The 25,576-nt window shown below is 41.5% G+C and overlaps 1 protein-coding gene and 1 long non-coding RNA gene across 9 annotated transcripts in view; both read right to left on the reverse strand.

The window, feature by feature from the left end:
* TNRC6B (trinucleotide repeat containing adaptor 6B) overlaps positions 1 to 25,576 on the reverse strand; it is a 283,665-nt gene that overhangs the window by 142,183 nt on the left and 115,906 nt on the right. For 2 of the 8 annotated variants that reach the window (XM_075068142.1, XM_075068127.1), the window contains exon 1: positions 20,409 to 20,602. The exons of the other annotated variants lie outside the window; for them this stretch is intronic. In XM_075068142.1, coding sequence (XP_074924243.1) covers positions 20,409 to 20,413 — 5 coding nt within the window. In that variant the 5' untranslated portion in view covers positions 20,414 to 20,602. Of the gene's footprint in view, positions 1 to 20,408; positions 20,603 to 25,576 lie in introns of those variants that run through there. 8 annotated transcript variants of the gene reach the window in all.
* Positions 6,483 to 10,138, reverse strand: LOC142047127 (uncharacterized). Its single transcript, XR_012656310.1, has 3 exons — positions 9,957 to 10,138; positions 9,090 to 9,136; positions 6,483 to 6,539 (listed from the first exon to the last, which is right to left on the reverse strand). It is a non-coding gene; the product is annotated as an uncharacterized LOC142047127 (long non-coding RNA).

A 25,576-nucleotide genomic window follows, 5' to 3' on the forward strand; every position in this document is an offset into this window, starting at 1 on the left:
TCCTCTAATTTGTCTAGGTCCCTCTGTATCTTATCCCTACCCTCCAGCAAATCTACCACTCCTCCAAGTTTAGTGTCATCTGCAAACTTGCTGAGAGTGCAGTCCACACCATCCTCCAGATCATTAATGAAGATATTGAACAAAACTGGCCCCAGGACCGACCCTTGGGGCAACTCCACTTGAAACCAGCTGACAACTAGACATGGAGCCATTGATCACTACCCGCTGAGCCCGATGGTCTAGCCAGCTTTCTATCCACCTCCCCCATTCACCATGAGTTTTCAAAGATAATGGCCAATGGCTCTGCAATCACATCCGCCAACTCCTTTAGCACCCTTGGATGCAGTGCATCCAGCCCCATGGACTTGTGCTCGTCCAGTTTTTCTAAATAGTCCCGAACCACTTCTTTCTCCACAGAGGGCTGGTCACCTTCTCCCCATACTGTGCTGACCAATGCAGCAGACTGGGAGCTGACCTTGTTAGTGAAGACAGAGACAAAAAAAGCATTGAGTATATTAACTTTTTTCACATCCTCTGTTACTAGGTGGCCTCCCTTGTTCAGTAAGGGGCCCACACTTTCCTTGACTTTCTTCTTGCTACTAACATACCTGAAGAAACTCTTCTTGTTACTCTTAACATCTCTTGCTAGCTGCAACTCCAAGTGTGATTTGGCCTTCTTAATTTCACTCCTGCATGACTGAGCAATATTTTTATACTACTCTCTGGTCATTTTTTCAATCTTCCACTTCTTGTAAGCTTCTTTTTTGTGTTTCAGATCAGCAAGGATTTCACTGTTAAGCCAAGCTGGTCGCCTGCCATATTTACTATTCTTCCTACACATCGGGATGGTTTTTTCCTGCAACCTGAATAAGGTTTCTTTAAAATACAGCCAGCTCTCCTGGACTTCTTTCCCCCTCATGTTATTTTCCCAGGTGATCCTGCCCATCAGCTCCCTAAGGGAGTCAAAGTCTGCTTTTCTGAAGTCCAGGGTCTGTATTCTGCTGCTCTCCTTTTTTCCTTGTGTCAGGATCCTGAACTCTACCATCTCATGGTCACGGCCTCCCAGGTTCCCATCCACTTTTGCTTCCCCTACTAACTCTTCTCTGTTTGTGAGCAGCAGGTCAAGAAGAGCTCTGCCTCGAGTTGGCATTTCTAGGTAAATGTCTAGATTCAAGTTCTTCTTGACAAATTAAACCGTGGGTGTCAATATGGAAGGAGATCCAAATACATACCTTTTTACTCTTCAGAACTGGAAGATCCAATTATGCAATGTTCCAGTAAGGTACAAATGCCAGTAAACTACACCAGACAGGAAAAGCTAACAGGGCAAAAATTAGGATATGGCAAAGGGCTCTTTAAATAGTCATAGTAAATCTGGAACTGTCTCGATATAAATATGCTAATAAAAAGGGAACAGAGCATGAGAGAGAGCACCTCTTTGAAGGTATAAACTGGAACTAAAATTACTATTCTTTACTCAGCTGTTTTAACTACAAAATTATTATGAAAAAGACAAGTCCATTAAACAAGACAACCATGGAAAGTGGTCACTAGATTACAATACAGAATTATTATTCTTCATCCCCATCTGGATCGGTTTTTCTATCTCATGTGGTGAAGGAGAGTAAGAAGAACGTCTAAAACTGATAGTTTCTGTATGGTCTGTACAAGAGACTCAAAAATGATAATCCACCCAGTAATAATTTGTTCTAAAAATGTAAGTGCCTCCTTTTATATTAAAAGGAGAAAATGTAGGAAATAGTATTTTGAAAATCATTCAATCTTACTCGGACAACAGGCTATGTAAAATGACCATCTCAACTCCAAAACACAACATGTACTGTACAAGGCACCGTAATCAAAACAGAGAAAGCAGAAAAGTAGATTGCTCATTCAATTTGAAAAAACTACCAATGTACAAAAATTATATAAACCATAATAGAAAGTGTTGTAGAGTAATAAAACAGAGATGGGGAAACTACAGCCCGCGGGACCCTGCTGTCCGGCCCTTGAGGCTAGCCCCCATTCCCTCCCCTGCTGTTCTCTGGGGAACAGGGGGGTTGAATGGGGGTAGGAGTCCTGGGGGCAGTCAGGAAGGAGAAGGGGGGTTGGATGGGACAGAGGTCTGGGGAGGGGGAGAGAAAGGGCAGTCAGGAATGAGAGGAGGGGTTGGATGGGACAGTGTGGGGCAGTCAGGGGTGGGGACCTGGGGGCGGTCAGGGGACAGGGAGGGGTGGATGGGGCAGGGGCCCCGAGGGGCCCTTAGGGGAAAGGGAACAGGGTGTTGGATGAGGCAGGAGTCAGGGAGGTCATCGGGGGCGAGAAGGGGGAGTTGGATAGGAGGCAGGGGCCGGGCCATGCCTGGCTGTTTGGGGAGGCACAGCCTCCCTTACCAGGCCCTCCATACAATTTTGGAAACCCGATGTGGCCCTCAGGCCAAAAAGTTTGCCCACCCCTAGAATAAAACCTTGACTGAACAATTTGTAACCAGCTGAATTTGTTAGGACAAGACTACTGCTAGTTCGTATCTTTAATAAGGTGGGCGAGAAATCAGTGGAAATGAGCAGTTTTTAAATACTAACAGAGTAGTGCCCTGATATTGCACAGTATTCCTTAGCTAGATTTTTTCCCTTCATTTTACTTCATGCCCTCCAGACACTAACCCAAATTAGACCAGCTTAGTATACTCATGAAAAATTTACCTGTTATGCTCAAACACCAATTTCTTTCTTTTTTAAAGCCTTTAAAGGGTAAATAAAAGTGGGGGAAAAAGCATTCATTTTACCGTGCCAGCTCCAGAAGATGCCAGCTCAGGGTTTCCACAGCTCAGTTTCCTCCTTACTATATATACACTGTACCATTTCTTTTACTTGAGGCAATGAAAGTAGAAGAAAAAACAAACATCACATTAAATTATAATATGAATTATATTTCTGAAATATATTTTTGTAGAAAGACAATGACTTGAACTGAAGCTTGGGGATGGGGGGGGGAGTTACCAGACACGGACCTCGCAGAGGACTAAAGCCTATCAGCCAGAAGCAGATACCAAAAGAGACATTCCTACCAGTGAGATCTTGGGGCAACAATCTAGTGACAAGCCTGGCTTCATCCCTTGCTTCTGAGAAGGATATTTACGCTGTTCTTGTATTCTATCTTTCCTATCAGCCTTTAGCATCTAATATTTTTAATAATGCTGAAGCTCCCACCACCACCAGAAACGTGTTGGTTTATATTTGGACGATAGCCTTGGGACAACTTTTTTAAAAAGTCAAGTCTTAATTTCTGCAGCACTGATATCTTATCTACTCCTTGCACTCACTTGCCAAACTTGCCTTTAAATTCTGAGAGTGGATTTTTCAAGCCTTGACGAATGAACGAACATTTTGTAGACCCCTCTTTCCAGGAAGGGTAGCTTATTGTTTATGGTACATTTAGTTGTTCTCCTCGCTCAGACAAAGACAGCCAATTCCATGCTTCTAAACCAGTGGTTCTAAACCCATGGGCCGCTTGTGGTCCAATCAGCACACAGCTGTGGCCCTTTTGACATCCTCAGGGCCATACAGGTAGTATATATATTATGTGGATGCAGCCCACGTAATAGAGAGAGCTGCATATGTGGTCCACAATGGTAAACAGGTTGAGAACCACTGTTCTAAATAGAGTTTCAAGCATTACTACTAACATTCAGAAAATGGTAAAGTTCCATCCTGTGGCAAGAAATATTCCATAATTAGAATTTATATGCCATTTTTACAGAAGGAGGGGGAGCTTTTTTTCTTTAAATTTACTTTGAAGACTGGTTTGGAGTACATTTTTGCCCTTGGCAAGCCAAGCCAGAGCTACACACACCTATATTCATTGGCCAGTTTAACTTTAGTCACAATTTAGGAACTCATCTCAGAAAGGTGTCTTAACAGGCTCAGAATGGGGATGCAGAGTCATTGCAAACAATCTGCAGCATGGCTATGGTTCAGTCCCCAGGCAGCTATTCACTCCCTTCTTGGCTAAGGAAGGCAGGTGCTGTATAGCAAGAGGTAATCCAGGAAATAAGCACAAGGAAATGCTTAGATCTAATGTAGGACCGGTGATACAAAAACAGCAACATTATGAGATATGGACAAGTTAATGAAAGTTCCAGAAAAAACAAACAAACAGTAGAAATTTGTCAGGAGTATGACGACATATGGAAAGAGAAAAGTAGAGGAAAGAAAAAGCACAGAAAGCCAAGGAAGATCGGGAAGAAGACAGAGACAGGGGATATTGAACATGCTGGCATCACCTGGGAAAGAGGTCCAAAACTAACTAGTAACAGTAATCAATGGAGAAACTGGACTGTCTGATGCATGAGTGACACAGGAGAAACTACGTGCTAATAGTGAAGTATAAATGAAATAATACTATTTAAAAAATAATTCTGGAGACTTTCCAAATTTTAAATGGATTTGCCCTTTTAAAGTAAATTCCCAATATAAAATAGCATTACTTACTTTTCAGTAATCATTACTGCTTGCGTCATATAGGATTAACAGCTTTTCTTCAGTGAAGCCAAAATTAGGTATATAGCATTGTATTATAACTGTCATCACTCATAAAATATATGCAATGAAATATGTAAGTCTAGAGATGCACCCCTTTTCAATATGCAAATTAGACAACTTTTTTCTCTTTCTTCACAGTAGGAAATAGATCACATTCCATTTATGAATATCAGTACATAGCTAGATCAAAATACTAAGATTTTCATAATACAGGAGATAATGATGTGTGTTCCCGACTACAAAACAGTCTATGCCTTAATTGACAAGGTCAAGGTGCACCCTGCATCTGATGAAGTGGGTTTTAGCCCACGAAAGCTTATGCCCAAATAAATGTGTTAGTCTCTAAGGTGCCACAAGGACTCCTTATTGTTTTTGCTTGTATCTGAAGATTTCCCTCTACCCCTAATTTACTTTACCCATTTCTATTCATCAACAGAGTAACTCTGTAAAATGTGCAATTTTATTTATTTCTTAACAACTGAAAAAAAGTGTCCTTCAGCTACCAGCAGGATAATAAGGTACCCACTATTCTGAGATGTAACCCTTTAATCTGTTCAGATAAACCCTCTATCCTCTTTAAGAAAGGTGGCTCAGAGTTAAAAGCAGGTCAACTCTTCATTGCTATATTAAGCAGAAGGTTAGAATGCATAAGCCAGTGTGGAAGATGACTTCCTGCTAGAAGGAAAACCCTTCAAACATCACAATCTTGAACCTAATTTGTCATCTTACAATGCCTGCATGTGTTTTCAGTGTAAAACTTCAAGCTTTCCAAGAAACCATTCGGCAAGTTGTTCTAACATTGTTTTAACTAGATAAAAGTGCCGACTTTACAAAGAGATTTAGCATGGTTTTGTAATGGACATGTCATGATATTATGATTAGTTGTCCCAAGAGGCAATATTTTACATTTGAAACTACTCATACAAGGCAGGATTCCCACGTACACTAAGTCAACTTGTACTACATAAGAGGCACAAAGTAAAGTGGTCAGAGAGGGACAGCAGAGAATTCCTCCTTTGTAGGGGAGGTCTCAACCAACATAAAGCTGGCAGAGGCAGCACTGCTGCCTCCTGCACAAGTTGCTCCATGTGCTTCTGGCATAGGGAGAGGAATGGTTGTGACAGAACAGAGCTCTACTGCATCTACTCTGCCACAGGAACAAATTAGAATATCTGTTCTAGCTGGTGATGGGGCTGAGTAACTCAGGATCAAGGATCCGCTACTGGCTTCCTCCTGGTCCATATCTCCCTATATATGAGTATCGTTTGAACAACAGTCAAGAATCTCACCCAAAACGTTTATCACAAATTTTCACTTTAAAATAGAATTCTTCTACAGATCCTGTACTGATGCCTGTTCCAACAGGCTCTATCAGCAGCATTTTTTCCTTGGTTTACACAACATTTATCCATATATTTTAATTATTGCATAATACCACCACTAATAAGATAGGTAAATAAAAGAGCAATTGCTTTGTTTTTAATGCAAGAAGCACCAAAACAAAGTTAATGTGACATTCAGCACAAACTTCTTTAATAAACCTCTCAGACATCGGTTCAAATGCCTTCTGAAGCCACAAGCAAAGAGAACTGGGGACTTGTAAAAACTAAAACAGCTGATAAACTGAAAGGGAACCTGGTGCAGAAAATGTTTTCTGTTTCAAACAATTATTTGGAGGCTAAAACATAGATGTAGGAGACAGGTTTATTGTTCAGTTTAACACCACCACCAATTTTTTTTTTAAATGGTGGTGAAAAGTTTCAAATATGGTTCCAAGCGTATCACTGTAATTCAATAATAGATCCTCCTGAACAGGCAGTGAGATGTACTACTTACCCATACCAAAATCATATGTGCTCAGTGATCACTGGACCTTTTCTCCCCTCCAAAGTACTTCATCCCTCAGGAATGCAAAATACTTTTTAAAAAAAAAAAAAAAAAAAGTCTTCATTGCTTGGATTTCTTTTTGGAACTACTGGACATTTCTGTTATTTTCCACTGTTAAAAAGAAAATTACTTCCAGGGGTAGTTAAGTATTTGTTTTGGGTTTTTTTAGCCAGTAGAGCAGACTCTGCGGTAATACTTTAGGAGAATTTCCTGACCATGCATTTGCACATAACCACATTAACAACTTTCAGAAAGAGCAGTTTACAACAGAAAGATCCAAGTGGCTACTGAAAAAGGAAAACCTACTTCACATCTGGAGCCTCAGACTAAAGGGGCTTCACATGGAGAGAAACTCCCTTTGGTTGTCAAAATGACTTGACTAATCGTTGACAAGCTTTTAAACACTGAGATGTACCCCATGTTATTTTTCATTTTGCTGTCAAGTTTCAGACCAAATGCTTCTACCTAAAACACTTGAACAACCACAAAAACCCCTATACAATTTAGAAAACCTACCCCAAAGAAAGCTTTTGCCCCAGAAAGGAAGAAGTGCCAGAGACTCCCTTACTCCTGGGGGAATTCTGCACCACAGCACAATGCAGAATTTTGTAGAAATTATTCTCCCCCCTCTCCCCTCCCAAAATGGGCGGCAGAGATATTGGCTACCACTAGGGATCACTAGATCTGGCAAAGCCCAGCTCACAAATAGAAGACAAGGCTAGGAGGAGAGGGAGGGAACTGGAGGGTTCCCAGCAGCTGCAGTTCACAGCACACCCTGAAGGAAGGAGGTGGTGGTGCACAAGAAACCCAGCATCCAGCTGTTTCTCCCTCTGGATCCCTAGACTCTGGGGAGTAGAAGGTGAGTGGGCAGGGGGTGGCCATGGCTGGGTTCAGGAGGGAAGGGGGTAAGAGTGTCTGGGCCAGGGGAGGGGCCTGCAGCTGGCCTCTGGGGAGTAGGAGGTATGAATGTCTGGTCCCCCAGCTGGGCTCTGGAATGGCAGGGCGCAGAGACACAGGAACTGGGTTGTTGTAGGGTTTTCTTTAACTCTCTAGTCCTGGAGGAAATTGTGTGTGTCTCTGTATTGTTACAGTCATAATTGCTGACAGGTACACCTCTACCTCGATATAACGCAGTCCTCGGGAGCCAAAAAATCTTACCGCATTATAGGTGAAACCGTGTTATATAGAATTTGCTCTGATCCACCAGAGTGCGCAGCCCACCCCCTCAACCCCCGAGCACTGCTTTACCGCGTTATATCCGAATTCGTGTTACATCGGGTTGCATTATATCAGGGTACAGGTGTATTTCAAAATAAATTACCAAAATAATTGAAATTGGTGTGACTATACAGTGTTATTTTGACAAACCACATTTACAGAATTTAAAAATACAATGCACAGAATTTTTAATTTTTTGGTGCGGAATTCCCCCAGGAGTAACTCCCTAAAGTCTACTAGGAACCTTCACTATTTCTATCAGTTTCACATGGAAGGCTCTCAGAAACCACAATGAGAGAAATAAGTATAAAACTTTAAGAAAGATGCTTTCCAAATGCTGGAAGTTTAGAATGTGAATCTAAGTTTATAAAATCAATTAGTACTGAAAGTGAGTTTACTGTTAATCTCAATACTACTTTGCCTGCTTACTTGTATTTTAGAAAGTTAAAGAAAGTCAGCCACTTTTCAGGTTACATCAACAGTACAAAATTGTTTTTCAGATTTCTCAAGGCCTGACATACGGCAACTTTGTATTGCTAATTCTTATAATATGCTCAGCAACTGCACGTTAGCCTTATCTAAACCTCTGCAATAAACTGTTCTAATTTATGACCCAGCTATATTCAGCTAACTCCTTGGAACCAGAAGCCTGCAACTACTATGTACTAGTTTAACCTGCAACAGCTCTCCCAGTATCAGCAAACTCGATCTCCAAGGGCTATGTCAGAGGAAGGTGGAATGCAAGTCTATTCTGTTCACAGCCATTATAGTCTCTCAACTGAAAACACCATTCTTGGGAGCAAAGTTTAAAGGAGAAGAAAGCTGTCATTCTGCTCAGAATTCAAAACAGCTGTGTTCTCCTGGACTGAGTTTTGGATGGGAAGCCAAGAACTTCTGAGTTCTCATCAGGGCTCTGCCACTGACTTGCTCTGTGGCCTTGGGCAAACCACTTAACCTCTCTATCAGAATATTCCCCTCATTAAAATGGGAATGTATAGCATTCAGATGGTTTATACAGACCTTTCAAACAAGTAAAGTACTGTAAATTCAGCCAACACAAACTTTTCACTGTGGTTCTTTTATACCTGGAGGAAATAGCCTAAAACAGCTGTTTAGTTCATTTGCCAACAGTTACTTATGAAAGAAAGTGCCAGTGCAATCCAGTTTAGATGTTCCACAAGTCACAACTTACCGTAACATAGTATTTGTCTTGTTCTTTTGTTTATGCATTAAACAGCAGTTCACACAGTATGACAAGCTTAGGGCACATGGCTAAACCTACTATAGCCAGTAAGAGTCAATGACTCTTTGAAATAACATCTGAACAACTAAACAGAATGACAAAACTAAGAAAATCCATATTAATTATCAGCATTTATATTAATCCTTATAGCAAAATGCAGAATAATCAAATGAAATGAAACAGAGAATTAAAATTCTTACGTATCAACTATTGTGTACGCAGGGTTGTTGTCATTGCTCTGTTGGTCCTGGATATTAGAGAGGCAAAATGAGTAAGGTAATATCTTTTATTGGCCAAACTTCTGTTGGTGATAGAGGCAAGCTTTTGAGCTACATTGCCCAGGCCTGAGGAAGAGCTCTGTGCATGTCTCTCTCACCAGCAGAAGTTTGGCCAGTTAAAGATATTACCTCACTCACCGTCTCTCAACTGAGTGACAACCAAGATCCACTATTGCAAATAATGGGGTCCTTCTATCCAGTGAAAACTGCCAATCAACCAATGAAACTAGGCCTAAACTATACTAGAAAAGTGCACCAGTTTAACCACAAACTAATGCAAGTTAAAGCAGCCTAAAACCCCAATGTAGATAAACTAAAAATAGTTTAAATCTTGCTTATATTGATTTAGCTGAAGTTGGTAATTTACCAGTTCAAGTTAAACAGATTTGTGCAAGGGTTCACCTGGTTTAACAGAATCTCCATTTAGTGGTTTACACTGCTTTAACTAGATACATTTTAAAAATTTTGTTAAACCAAAGCACCTTTCTAATTACAGAAAAGGCCTAGGAGAGTGGCCGAGTGAAGACCAGGACAAGAGGTGATTTTTATTTTTTTTTTAATTGAGTTAGATAAGATGATCTGAACCACTACTTAGGACCTTCAGTTTTATCTAGACTAGGAAAAGAAGCCATGCATGGTTAGTTAAATCTGACCATAAACTTTTCCCTAGTATAGATGTACTTTTACCTCAATTTAGCAAGGCAAGATAGTCCCAAGGAAGAGCTATGTTAATCAGCCTCAATCTCTTTTTCTAAAATAGACAAATCTCTAATATACACAGTAGAACACCTATATTATGTTCACTGGTCAAAGTTGACCCCGGGGGGAGGGGAGAGTGTGGGTGAGGGAGCTGAAGGGCTTGTCCTCATGTAGAGTTGCATAGGTTTAATCTAAGACATTTGAAAAAGACTAGATTTGACACTCTTATTTCAACTTATCTTTAGTTGATTAAGAAGCTACTTTTAAACCAAAAAAAAAAAAAAAAAAGTGTAAACAGGCATTTACACAGGTTTAATTAAACTGCTGCAAGTCTATACGTAGACCAGACCCAAAATATAACATGCAGAAGCGCTGGAACCTCAGTACATGGGGGGGGGAGGGGGGCGGCAAAAGGAGGGGAGGAGAAAGGGGTATGAGGACATGCCCCCTCCGTGACCCTGCCCCTCCTCTTCCCCCCAAGACCCCGTCCCCAACCAGGCTGGAAGCCAGAGCAGAGCAGTGGTAAGAGCTGTTGGGAGCCCTGGACATTCCACCTGCCCTGGGCAGGGGGGCCTGGGAGCAGCCCCCAGCCCGTGTCCCTCTGGGGTGCACTGACCAGGGCAGGTGGAGGGTTGGGGGCTTCCAGCCCGGCCAGGAGGAGGGGCCTCAGTGGGAACAGGGGCGGGGCCACTGAGTAGGACTGGGTTACATGGCAAGCAAGGGCTAAGGCCCACCTCAGCACCCCCACCATGAAGAGGCTGGCGCCATCAGCAGGGGCTGTGCTTCGTAGTGTGGGAGCTGATCACCCTATCAGTTCCCCCACCACAAAGCGCAGCCCCTGACAGCGCTGCTCCATGCATGCCTGAGGCTTGCAGTTTGGGGAGGCAATGAGGTCCCCTGCCCTCCAAACTATGCTCATGTTAAAAAATGGACAGGCGGGGCCCTCCACTTTTAGAAGGGCAGGGCATGGCCCTCCTGGCTCTTCCCCTCAGTTCTGGCTCCCCTGATAATCATGACCAACTAATACTTTTTTTAAAAGGAATTTAAATCAGGATGTCTCTTCACTGCCAAAAAGGGTGGTGTGGGAGTGGTTTATGTGTGTGTGTTTTTACACCAAGATAACTAATGCAGGTTAGCTATCTCAATGTAAAATACTAATAGAGAAAAGGCACAGGTAGTTTTTACTGTGACATAGTTAGAAGAAGTCAACTGCAAGGCAGGTGGGAGCAAGGTAACTCTTCTAACTACATCACAGTAAAAGTTACCTGCACTTTGTCTCCACTAGGATTTTACAGTGGGATAGCTAATGTGCATTAAGTATATCTGACTGAACACACTTTTTTTGGGAAGAGGGGGTAAGCAAAGACACTGCCTAAGTCTACACGAAGACCTTCACTACAAAAAAGGTGTTAGCTACCATACATTAACTAACACAAGGTAAAATCCTAGTGAGGACAAGGTAGTTGTAGTTTTAACAGGAGTTAGCAGGTCAAGATAAACCCAGACTACCTTCTAGTGTTTATCTGAACCTGCTAACTCCTGTTAAAATGACAACTACTTTGTCCTCATTATGGTTTTACCTTGGCTGTGCCCACACTATGAAGCCTAGACCTGCATAGTTATGCTGGCATAGAACCCCATAATGTAGATGCAGTCGACACCAACAGTAGTTCCTCTGTTGGCGTAGGAAAACCACCTTTCCAAACGATGTTAGCTACATCAACAGACGCAGGCTGGCTATGTCTATGGGCTAGTCTACACTAGAAGCGCTACAGCGGTGCAGCTGGCCCAATGCTGCTGTACCATGTCTAGTGAAAATGCTCTATGCCGACGGGAGAGAGCTTGTGTAATTTAAAAAAAATATAAAATACCCTAATGTAGACATTCCCTGTATGTGTCTCTCTCCCCTCATGTATACAACTTTCCTACCGTTTTTTCAACATTAAAAATTTAAATCTTGTCTAACGGGGAAGATTCTACAATCAACTGGAGAACTAGTAGGATTATGACATCTCAAGTACCAAGGATGTGAAACCTAACTGAGAGCAGAAATGTTTTATATTCAGACTATTAATATATTACTACATCTTTTCAACTAGAACACTTGAGAAAATTCTCTAAGGATTCATAGAAGAGCTGAAAGATCTACCAATACATACCTTCCTCCTTTTTAGGAGGACAGACAATACTTGACATTAATGATTTTTTTTTTAAAAAAAAGCAGGATAGAAATTCTATATTGGGAAGGGGAAAACTGTGCATTCTTCATACATCTAAAAGAATCTAATGAAGGCAAAAGCCTTCATTTCCATTTAAAACCAAACCCTCTCCAATAGGGCACATAGCACTATTGAAGGTTTACTGCAGAGCTTCAATGAATTAGACATTATTCTACAATAAAGTACTGGGCTTCAGCTGTACGTTGCGATCAAATGAGCTATCATTCAAAAGTGTCTGTACTCTGCTTTTGTAGAACAATTATACTGAATTTTGACTTAGTAACAAGACTTATCAGATCTTGTCCATTCACTTATCAACACAGGATTAGTCCTCCTGGTGTATTCGCTAGTATTTTGTCCAGTAAATTTTTAAGTGCCTCCACTAACTTCCCAAAGGAGATTATTCTATACTTGAATAGATTTAAAGAGTATTAACACAGGCTCTTGAATGTAACATAACATTAAGCGTTGCACAATTAAAATCCCAAAATCAAAAATACAAACAATAAGATTAAGATTCTAATAGTGACATTAATTCTGTCTCATGGTATACCTAGAACAATTTATATCATACTATTTTATTATAGAAAGCAATATAACCAGCTACATATTTAAACAGGAAAAAATGAAATAAAAACAAAAGATAACATTTGTACCTATGTGACTTTGGAGCTTATGTCCCAGAGACTTAAGCCAGTAAGTCACTAAGGTACTTCTGAAATTTTTATCCCTACGTATAATTTGACTCTAATGGGGGGAGGGATAGCTCAGTGGCTTGAGCATTGGCCTGCTAAACCCAGGGTTGTGAGTTCAATCCCTGTGGGGGCCACTTAGGGATCTGGGGCAAAAATCAGTACTTGGATCCTGCTAGTAAAGGCAGGGGGCTGGACTCAATGACCTTTGAGGGTCTCTTCCAGCTCTATGAGATAGATATATCTCCATATATTTATAAGCAAAATGACCAAGAAAATTATTTTGCTGTATTCTGTGTTTTGTTATTTTAACCTGAGTAAACATCACAGTACATTAACACGATTTTTTTAAATTTATTAATTTCTAATTTTGTAGATTAATAAAAAGGTAAATGAACTGTTTATCCTTAATAATGTTAGCATCTAAATTTATCCAAATTAGGCCGTGGAGTTCATATCTTACTGAAATGAGTAAAAGTACATCTTAATCTTTGATGCTGTTCTTGTTTAGATAGCAAGTTTTCTATCAATTTGTATTTTACTACCACATATTCATTACAGGAAAAGCTTTTTTCTTTGTCACTTGAAAAAAAGCGTAGAATTCAGTAAAAATTTCAGAAAATAACAAAATTTGCAGACACTACTACTGCAGGATAGACTTTTTTTTGGCAACATAGGTTTTCTACTGTCCCTGAATTAACACAGTGCCTTTAGAGGATACTAATGCACGTGTGTGTCTATAAACACAGGAATATATACACACATATATTATATACAAATTAGACTTTTGCAGCCTTCTTTGTGTAAAACATTACTGCTAAATTGTTTGTCCCTTTTGAGGGAAGAGCATCAGGGCTGGTCTACACTAGGGGGGGAAATCGATCTAAGATACGCAACTTCAGCTACGTGAATAGCGTAGCTGAAGTCGAAGTATCTTAGATCGAGTTACCTACCGTCCTCATGGAGCGGGATCGACGTCTGCGGCTTCCCGTCGACTCCGCTACCGCAGTTTGCGTTGCTGGAGTTCCGGAGTCGACAGGAGCTCGTTCGGGGATCGATATATCTGAGAGGCAGCAGGGAGAACTGTTGACAAAGCGCTGTTTATACAGGGGAGGGAGCAGAGGGTGTCGGTATAATTAAGTCACTCAGGGGTGTGGATTTTTCACACCTCTGAGCAACATAGTTATACTAATATAGATCTGTAGTATAAAACAAGACTTTGTCAGGCTTAGTAGACAACATGGCACCAAAACTGCAAAGACATAAGCACGTGCATAACTTTATACACCGACTTTCAGTGGTAATACTCATGTGTATTAAGTTGTGCACATAGGCATATCCAGGATTGGGGACAAAGGCTACAGTGACATTAGTAAGGCATCACCTCTTTGTAAACTCTGCTAATAAAATCTTATGAAATTATTTTTCCATCAACTTTTATTTTTATCCCCTTCCTGCTTCCGAACCCACCCACAACATGTAAAGGTACTACTCTTCTTTGAGAACCAAGTCTGTATCACATTTCCAGTTTCAAATGTTCTTCCTGTAGCAGTACCTAAAGAGAGGTTCTAATTGTATTTCAACTAAAGACAATTGGAGAAAGGTTTTCTTTCCTCTCTTCACAATTCGAAAACACAAAGGGATTTCACTCAGACTTTATTTCATAGACTCAAACCACTGACAATATTATAACAAAATGTGCACGCTGAGCTATTACAGAGACAAGGTGGGTGAGGTAATATCTTTTATTGGACCAACTTGTCGGAGAGAGAGAGAGAAACATTCGAGCTACATAGAGCTCTTCCACAGGTCTGAGAAAGGTAATCAGAGTGTCACAGCTAAATACAAGGTCAAACAGATAGTTTATAGTGTAAATAATTAACATACATTCTAAGGGACCATTCAAGGGAAGTGTCCCCTTAACAACCCAGTAGTCATAGAACAAAACAGGGGGTTAGGGGGTAACAGACTGTTGTAATAAGCCATAAATGCTTTGCTAAATTATGAACATGTGAAAATAGTGGGTTATTATGGGAACCGATTAATAGCCTAACTATAGAGTATACAGCCTTGTCATCAGCTATAACACAGTTACAAATTGTTTCCTGATATTTTTACTTTGCCTAAACAATTCATTCCTCGCTTTGAGTTTATACCAGTAGTTCTCAAAACTTTTGTACTGGTGACCACTTTCACATAGCAAGCCTGAGTGCAACCCCCTTTATAAATTAAAAACACTTTTAAATATAATTAACACCATTATAAATGCTGGAGGGAAAGTGGAGTTTGGGGTGGAGACTGACAGCTCACGACCCCCCCCCCCCGAAATAACCTCGCGACCCTGAGGGGTCCCGATCCCCAGTTTGAGAACCACTGGTTTATACCCTTCACAACTTGTAGGTTTAATTATATCATCTTTTTATAGCCTTGCTATATATATATTTTCTCTCTCTTAAATCTTGTTGCTAGATCAGTTTCTTCTATATTTTTGTTACTCTTCTCTGAACTCTCTCCAGTTCATCATCACCTTTCTGTTATTCAAATAGTTTGAACTTTACAGTATTCAAAAGGCAGACTCACAAACACCATCCAGAAAAGAGAATTACCTCCCTATTGGCATGTAACAATGTATTTGCAGCCTAACACTGCACTGTCTTTTTATGACCACAGTGCACTGAAAACTCAAATTCAACTTCTGGAATCTACCCCAAATTTAATATTACCATTTTAACTACTATAAGAGCTTTGTAATTATGGAATCTTCCATCCTAGGTTCTCAAAGCACTTTATAAATAATGTATCTCTTCTAATTCTGCAGATGGGGAAACCAAGGCACATAAGGTTAACTTGCTCAAAAGCACACAGAATTTGTGCTAGAAGCAGAACTAGAACCCAGTTCTTCCAGTTCACACCTGGGCCTTAAGTTCTCTGCCCACAGAATAGGAAACTAGTTATGTTTGTGTAAGAGTCACTCAATATCCCCCAGAATGTCTCAAACATTGTTCTGGCACCACCATCACTATGAATGACAGGAAAATTTTGTCTCCAAGACCATTCAGTCCTTGGCCTCTGTCTTTGAACTGCCAAAGAGGGAACTATGCAATTTAGACACCTGACTTCAGATAGCTAGTTTGCAGTCACTAAGATCAATAATATATAATAATCAATAATAACAGTAGCACCCCAAAGGAAAAAAATAAGGAGATAAGTAATGCTGGATTTCTTACATATCATACAAGAACATCTTAGCTCATAATTTTCAAAAATGGCATGCGATAAACCAAGTTCTTAATGTCTTACTACTTCAAAAGTTCAACACCACTGAGATTTAGACCAAAATTAACCCATCAAACGAATTGTATTCCAATTGGCTCGGAAGTCAATTTATTTTTTTGCAGACATCTAACTCCATTCCTATTTAAAATGCTATTTAAAAAAAAAAAATCTATTACCCTTAAGAATTTCATGGTCATGAAGAGACTTGCACACAGTTCTGATTAAAATATTCCACATATAGTATATGTAATAAAACACTGACTTCGTGCTTCAGCAATCATCAATATTTACTGTTCCATGAAGTAAATACTCAACTTTTTTTTTTTTTTTTTTTAACCTTTCAGATCAGAAAATCTGGATATTCATCTCACATGTTAACGTCTACCTTTTAAACTATAATCCAGCAGTTAAGGCCAGATTCTCAAATGTATGTAAGCACTTAATGAAGGAAGGTGCTTAGCAGGATTTTCAAAAGCACCTAACTCATTTAAATTAATAAGAATTAGGCACCTAGGTGCTTTAAAAAAGTCCTCCTCTGCTGGCAACTGGTCCAAAAAGTTTGTCTCTCTCTTTGGGCACGTCTACACTGCAATTAAAAAACTGCAGCTGGCCAGTACCAAGGACCTGAGCTATGCGGCTATTTAACTGTGGTATGGACATTTGGGCTCAGCCTGGAGCCCAAGCTCTGAGACCCTCCCAACTTGCAGCGTTTCAGAGCCCAAACATCTACATCATTAAACAGCCTCTGTGCCCAAGTCGGCCAGCATGGGCCACCAGCACGTTTTTAATAGCAGTGTCGATACCCTTAAAGACTAAGGGTTGGATTTTTCCCAATGGGAATTAGGCACCTAGGCGCTTGAGATATTTAAGAGCACCTAGCTGCCTAACTTCCACTGGGAAAAATCTGGCCCTTAATCTTTAAGAGTACACACTAAACTTACAAACTTTTAGGCAGGCTAAGATTCAAACACCCATGCATAATAGGTTTTGAATGAAGATTTGTCTCAGCCAGTCACTTGCAAGTATCTCTCTTTGAAGCTTCACTAAGTTGAAGACATTAAGGATGGGCAACAGATTCCTGCCAACTTGAACTGACTCTTTTGGAAGCAGCACACTTCCTTTCCTCAATTAAGCAGCACAGTCTTGGAAATCTTTACAGCAGTAAAGCAAGAAAAAGTTGCCAGCAAAAGAAGCCTAACCAAATGGCTTTTAATTTATTTATTTTTGCTATGTTCAAAACCACTAATGCCACGGTCCAAATTCATTGAAACCTGATCTTCTTTCCGTCACCCTGCCCCCTCGCCCAAAAAATCACTGAATTATTAAAGTTGGGAGTGTGTCTTGGGAAAGGACTTTCCGATTGCTGCAGATATCTGCAATAATTAAAAAGGGAATATCAATAAATAACCAACAGAGAAACGTTTTTGTAGACACGGCCACCACTTAAAAGTAAAAAAAAAAAAAGATGAACCTCAAACTCAAAAAAATAAAATAAAAAATAAAAAAAATAAAATAAAAAAAAAAAGCTCTTACTCAGTACACAAGCTTGTGGCTGAAACCTTGTATTTATGCCTCCTGAGGGCACTCCCTCAGATTGATTTTATATAATTTTAAATTCTCCTTTTGTATTTCAAAAGTATATTTGAACACTAACAATATAGAGAATTGTCAAGGTGAATTCCTCCACCCCCACCAGTAGAAGGTTGATACGTTTCCTCTCTCTTCTGGAAGTAAGACTTCAACATGGTGGCTGGGATTCTGCAGCTTGCAAGGTAAGCTGTGTATCCTATTCTAGGTCCTGTTGGGCCAAAACACTTCAAAGGTTTACAGTGCCATCCTTTCATGTTTGTCCTGAGGAAAAAGAAAATCCCCTTTAAAACCCTTATTCACAGCGTACCTCCTCAAGGAGGTACACCTAGGCATGAGTTCACGTACTATGTTCTGTGATCACTGCTACTCCCAAATTTTGCTCCTGTCTGTCTTATCCAGGCCAATCTACTGTAGTCTTGAAGAGCAGTCAAGACTTTAAAACAGCCTGCTGTTTTTCAACCAATGTACTACTGTATCATGCTGAATTAGAGCTGATTCTCATGGTAACATGTATATATTACACATTATCAAATCGCGTAACGCACAAAGTGAAATTAAAACATGCAGCAAAAACAAGGCCAACTCCAGTGCCATTAGCAAACCAGAACCAAGTCCATGTTTTTCCTTCCTCCAAAGGCCAACCAATCCAATGACCACAGCAAAAACCATATGAAATATTCAAGTTGGTATTTTTTACTTAATAAGTATCATTACATTTCCACAATGGTTTTTTTAATATATTCCACTCAAGACTAGTTGAATTGGCCTAATCAACAGGAGTATTAATTGGATTTTGATTACAGTAATATCTTCATTAGCCCACAAGACTGTGCTAACAAAAACAGATTTAAGTCCATATTTTCCTATCTTTTAGCATCAGGGCATAGAGGAGATTCTTACACACAGATGCACAGCAGAAGATGGAATCCACCTTTGGATCATTAACATTCTCTTCCACTTAGGGTTATTTTGTTACTGAACTAGGTCATCCAACTGCACCCATCTCCTAATGAACCCCACAAGCAAAACAATTTTTAGCAACACAGACATGCTCCTCCAACTTAGAATAAAGCTTACTTTCCTAATGAACATACATACCCTACTCTAACTTATTACTAAAGAGCCCACCCCTCCAAATTCCTAGACATTCTAGCTCTTTTCTTGTTGTATTTTGAACTGTCTCCTATCCCAGGAGAGATTCTCATGTGATAACATATTGGAATGAAACCAGAAAAAATGAAGATGTTTTTCTGTCAAATACATTCAGGTTTGCCTATTCAGTATGTGCTCTGACCATGCAGATGTGGGCTCAGAAAAGATATACACGGTGATCCCCTATTAAAGGAGATTTTCATTCTTGACTTGTTGAATATAATTAGAATTTTTTTTTTTTTTTAATTAATTAGAGTCTGAAAATGGATTCAGATTAACTGGATGTGATTGTCTCTACAGTAATCTGCTGCCTAACTAGCCGACTACAAAAATATCTCACACAGAGTACAAGGCCTCTCAGAAAGAAAGGGGGGGGGGGGAACAATGTACACAACCACAGCAAAAACTACTTTGTCTTATTTCTTCCACTCCAGGGAAAGGAGCATTACATCACACTCTTACAATGCAGGGGGAGGGGGCTGTTCCCAGAAAGCAAGATTTACAGTTATTTCCCTTTACTCTTCTGCTTGGTTCTGGAAGGAGATGTAAAGAGCAATTAGCATTTTCAACAATGCAAAATTTGAAGAAGATTTAGAAGATGACAGCTCTTGAACTGCATGTCTTACTATGTATGTGAATGATCACTTCCTACTGGATATGAAACAAACATCCTGCCAAAAAAAAAAAAAGCTATAGTCCCATCTCTCAAATGTGTATATAAATACCTTAAAAAAAGGTTTGGTGCAATTTTTTTTTGGACTAAAACTTGTGATGTGCAATAAAGGGGAGCTCCCTCAGCAAGCAGGGGATTAGGGAAGACTAATTTTAAACTGACACCAAGCTAGCATGACTGACTGGTTTGAACTCTAAATGCCATGTTTATGGGGCAGTACCATTTGGTCCCAACTGCAACCAAAATAAAAACGTATCTGGTTGCGGTGAGGAGGGGCGGCACAAAACAGAGAAAAAGAGAGGAGTGCAAGCCATGCAAGAGGGTGAGCGCTGATGCACAGTTTGCAGGCTTTCAAGCAGATGGATCCTTCAAATCCTAAACCTCCCAAGTACCCACTCCCCAAACCCAACATTTAAAACATACTGATGCATCATTTTGGTTTTTAAATCTTTGTGGCAAGTATGGCCTAGTAAAAGCACTCATCCCAATCCCCCTACTCCCCTTGTCAGCCCTAGCAGTAGAAAGAATGCAAACCCATTTATATTTATGCAAATTTTTGCAGCAGACTTAAAAGCTTCAGGTTCTTGGGGGAGAAAATCGCAGGAGGAGCGGGGAAAAGCCTCCCTTTAAATAACGCAGGATTTTCAATAATGCCTGGCACTCTCGCTTGTTTGGAAAACAAACATTATGTAATTTGCATATAAATGTATTTAAATTGCAATCAAATCCTTCCACAAATTTCAAAAAACACTTCTGTCACAGCTTTTCAAATCGTAAAATCTTGTCAAAGTGCATCAAATGTAAGATCACACTGATTCACAATCGTCTGAAGCAAGTGTTTATGCCAAACATCTCCGTGCAACACCGCAGATGAAACAGTCAGACGAAATCCACATACAACCTATCAGTACGTTAAAAAAAATAGCTGAAAAATACTAACCTCATAAAGTGCAGCAGTGCTTAAATCCAGCGAGTTGAGGCATACAAGGTAGAAATGGAAATGAAAAGAGATCCAAAAATGATTTCTGTATTTGTTTTTTCAATTTTAAATGTTCAGAAACCAGCAGAGACTCTGTCGGCCATTTTGGCTTGAACTCACTCTCTTCCCTCTTGCGCTCTCTCTCCCCCCCTGTCTCTCTAAAGGAAGTAGCTTTTTGTGACCTTCAAATAGAGGCAAGTCACGTGACTTGGGGCAGACTGTCAATCAGGAAAAGGAGGGTGGAATATGCTACAATCTTAAAGAGAAAGCAGCCTTTTTTGCACCTAAAAAAAGGCTACTTCGCACTGCATTGCTTTCTCTCAATAGTATAATGCTGCTTTAGCACACTTTGCATCTGCATTACTTCTCATCTATTTATCATGCGAAAGTAGTACACAGAAACAAAATTTTATCCCGTAGATCAGTGGATAGACCTAAATAAAAGCATATCTGGATTATTATTTTTTTGCACCAGCTACAAATTAAACCAGCTAATCATGTTAACGTAACGTTAAGCTTCCACAGATGAAAAGACACAAAATACAAAAATTAAGTTTCCAACAATATTCAGTTTTCTATACTAGACTTTGGGGCACATGGCCCCAACAGTTGCTGTCTGCTCCCCCTCACACACACACACTCCCCTGCAAGAGGAAGTGACCCTTTACGAAGGCCCCTCTGGCTTTAAAAATGCAAGACTATGCAGTAATAAGTACTGCCAGCAGCACTAAAAGTCACACCTTTACCCACTTCAAAACGGAGCCCGTACACATCAGCAGTTCCAGACAGCTATTTTTCAGCCTAAGAACTAGGCAGCACAAAAGCAGATGAGGACTGGAGAGAAACGTGGGACACAACAAGACACAGACACTCCTCCAACTTTGAATAAAATCTATTAACACATACACCCTACTCAAACTTATTAGTAAACAGCCCACGCCTTCAAATTCTTAAACAATCTAGCCCTTTTCTTGTTATATTTTGAACTGTCCCCTATCCTGAGCTGAAAAAGAGGAGGTTACTCACCTTGTCAATAACTGACGTTCTTCGAGATGAGTGTCCCTGCAGGTGCTCCACTCTAGGTGTCGGTGCGCCCCTGCGCCTTTGATTGGAGATATCTGCAGCAGTACTCGTAGTGGCCACACATTCTCAGAGCCTGGCCCCCACTCTGAGTATACCTCTAGTGAGCATGAGCAGTCGGTTCCCTCAGTTCCTTCTCTATAACGGAGGCTACCCCAACTCCGAACTAGAGGGGAGGAGGGTGGGTAGTGGAGCACCCACAGGGACACTCATCTCGAAGAACGTCAATTACTGCACAAGGTGAGTAACCTCCTCCTCTTCTTCGAGAGATCTCCCTGTGGGTGCTCCACTCTAGGTGACTTCGAAGCAGTGTATCTCAAGGAGGTAGGGACTTCGGGTCTGGCAGGAATGCAGAAGATAATACTGCCCTGCCTAATCGAGTGTCAGAGAGAGGGCCCTGAGTAAGGGCATAGTGTTTGACAAATGTGTGCTTGGAGGACCAAGTGTCTGCTCTACAAAATGTCAGACAATGGTATTTACGTAAGAAGGCTACAGAGATAGATTATAGATCTAGTGGAATGTGTTTCTGTAATCAAAATGCTGAGCGGTTGTAAAGTTTTTTATCTGATAGCAGAGTCGTTCGCATTGGAGATCCAGTTCAAAGTCTCTGAGTAGAGATAGCCATGACTTTGGAAGCTCCGCGTGGAGACAAAAGTCTAGGAGAGTTTTGAAGGGTTTAGTTCTTCAAAGAAGGACTAAGCGCCTGCGCATCAAGAGTGTGGCAATTGTTACTGCAAAGGAGTTTTGCACGTGGTTTCTGAACGAAAGTTGGTTAGATGGACTTGGTCATGATGTGAAATGAAGCCGTGAACTTTTGAAGTGAATTTTGGGTGTAGCGTTAGAGTTAATTTGTCCTTCGGAAGAAAGCATATATGGGGGATTGTCACTAAAGGGCTGCTATCTCGCCTCCCATCGGCCGGAGGTTATGGGCACCAAAAGGCTGTTTTCATCGAGAGGTGCACGAGGAGCAGGTAGCTAAGGCCTCAAAAGGGTTTATGAGGTAAACAGGGCAAAACTGGTGAAGATCCCATGAGGGGGTAGTGCTAATGTCTGGAGTTAGGGTTTGGAGTCTCCTTCAGGAAATGCTTGGGTGGGAGACTGAGCGAAGCCAAGGTATGTCAACTGTACCATGCAAGTTGTGCATGGCAGCTAAGTGGAGTCTGCTGGAGTAGAAGAAGGCTGGATGCTTATTCAACTAGATAGTCGAGTATGCAGGAAGAGGTGCCTAGGTAGGAAGACAGTTGTTAGTTGTTAGACCATTTTGTGAATGTTTCCACTTTCGGGAATGTGGTACAGGTGATTGTGTTCTGCGGTGTAGAATACCTCTGAACTGGTCGAGACAGTCTAGTTCTCATTGGAGAACCATGCAGTACCAGGTTTTGAGATAAGCGTGGAGAGAAACTGGTGAAGAGCCAGCGTGTTGCTGTGATAAGATTTCGGGATGAGAGGCAGGGAGATCGGTGCGTTGAACTGACATTTCCTGGTAGGGAAAGGGAAACCACAGTTGTTCGGCATGAAGGTGCGATCAAGATCACCCTGGCAAGATCCATTCGTATCTTTATGAGGACCCTGTTGAGCAATGGTATTGGGGGAAATGCATAAGCTAAGTCCCGGTGCCATGAGATCATGAATGCGTCTCCGAGGGAGTGTTTGCCCAGTCCCGCCCTGGAGCAGAAATTGAGGCATTTCTTGTTTTTCGCTGTTGCGAAGAGATCTATGGTTGGGTGACCCCAAGTTCGAAATATGTTGTAAATGATTCCCTCGTCTATCTCCTATTCGTGCTCCAAAGGGAAATGTCTGCTTAACTCGGCGGCAGTGGTGTTCATCACCCCGGGAGATAAGCAGCTGATATGCGGATGTGGTTCGCAAGGCACCAATTCCAGAGTTTTATGGCCTCTGAGCAAAGGAAGTGGGAACGAGCCCCTCCTTGTCTGTTTATGTAGAACATGCAGGCAATGTTATCTGTCATTATGTGTACATGCTGATTCTTGATTAGTGGAAGGAAGAAGCGGCAGGCATTCCGTATAGCTCGAAGTTCTAGAACGTTTATGTGCAGGGAGGTCTCGGAATGAGACCATAGCCCATGGACTGTTTGGTGAGAGATGTGGGCCCCCCAGCCCGTGAGGGATGCATCGGTCGCCATCATCAGAGTTGGGGGGGGTCTGGAGGAACGGGACTCCAGAGCAGAGGTTGTAGGGGACCGTCCACCATATGAGAGTGTCTTTGACTCGGTAAGGTATGGCCAATGGTTTGTTTAGTGAGTGCAAGTTTGGTTTGTAAACCGTGGCCAGCCAAGCTTGGAAGCACCTCATGTGGAGATGTGCATTCTGGACCACGAAAGTGCACGAGGACATATGCCCTAGTAGCTGGAGGCAGTCTTGGGCGGTGACCCGGGGGCTGTTGTGAAGTCTTGTAGCCAGCAGTTTTATGGTATTGAATTGGTCGGGTGGGAGAGATGCCAGTCCAGTTGTGGAGTCGAGGCTCGCTCCTATAAACTCCAGGTGCTGGGTAGGACTTAATGTGGATTTGCTTTCATTTATTTGCAGGCTCAGGGATTGGAAGCACTCGATGGTGATTTGTGTGAAGCGGAGGGCCTCGTCGAATGTGGAGGCCTTCAGGAGGCAATCATTGAAGTAAGGGAATATTACGACTCCTTTTTTTCCTGAGGCAGGCAGTGACTACCACTAGAAGCTTGGAGAAAACTTGAGGAGCAGTGGAAAGGCCGAATGGTAGAACTCTGTATTGGAAATGCGTTGAGCCGAGGGTAAAACAAAGAAAACGCCTGTGGGCCGGGTGGATAGTGACGTGAAACTAGGCGTCTTGTAGGTCGAGGGCTGAAAACCAATCGCCCTGCTCCAGGGCTGGAATTATGGTGGTGAGAGTAACCATCTTGAACTTTTGCTTTTTGCCCAAACTCACTGTAGTGGACGCATCCAATCAAAGGAACCACAACAGCAGTTATTCCGCGCATACCCCGCCACAAGGAAAGCAAAACTTAGCCTGGAGGTCGCACAGTGTAATGCGTCTTCAGACCTCTACATCTTCAAATTGCAATTATGAACCTGCGATCTGGCAAGGTGAGACCATAGAAACTAATAAGAAGTCATGGACTTATGTGAACCATTCCAGACTAGGCAGAGAAACAACGTTTACAGCGTTAGTTTCGAGGGCCAACATTCATATCACGACGGTGTCTTCAAGCGCACTCTGATTCAGCCAATAACCAGCCGCAAGATCACAACGCACCATACGGTGGTCAGCACCAAGGGTCATGGCTCTCCTTTCCCTCTTCTGCCTAGAGGTTCAGAGCACCACTACGAGGATCAGTCCCTTTAATCTTTGGATGGTAAGGTAAACTCTTTGCTTCACACTAACTCTAGAGTGCTCACTGCAATGAAGACTCAAGGGAAACTCTTTGATCCTTGGCAGGCATCCAAACTCCTACAACTCAGAATAGGCGACAGTACAGGGATAATCAACCTTACACCATCTCATCCACACTACCCCTCCATATACTCAGCATTTCCCAAATCTGCAGGAATCAACAACAACCAGCAACCCACAAGATCCAGATACCAACAGCATCGCCAATTCATTAGCCAGGATGCCACCAACAATCCTCCAATAATAGAGCAAGATTTCGAACTTTGGTTGAGGGCATCGTAAACATCGTTCCAAACTTTCAGCATTATGCATACCTAACAAGCTGATCTTTGGACACGCGCTACAGCCATTTTTGTTACCCAATGGCAGAATATACCACTGACAAGTGGTTTCTAGAGCGTCATCACAACTGGCGAGTATTTAGTCCCCTTCCTACTTCCTTACCTCCCACCCACGCGCAGCCTCCCTCCGTATCCCTGCTCAGGACACCTCTCAGAGCCACCTCAGGCAAGAAGTATCATCAATCTCTCTTTCACTGGGTGCTTATCGAACTTGTGCACAAATGCCACAAGGGGAAAGGTTCTACCTCCCTTATTTCTTAACAAAAAAGGAAAACTTGGAGGATGGCGCCGATGCCTCACCTCAAGGAGCTCAAACAAATTGTC

Source organism: Chelonoidis abingdonii, chromosome 1 (assembly GCF_003597395.2).
Source record: "Chelonoidis abingdonii isolate Lonesome George chromosome 1, CheloAbing_2.0, whole genome shotgun sequence".
Classification (NCBI taxonomy): Eukaryota; Metazoa; Chordata; order Testudines; family Testudinidae; genus Chelonoidis; species Chelonoidis abingdonii.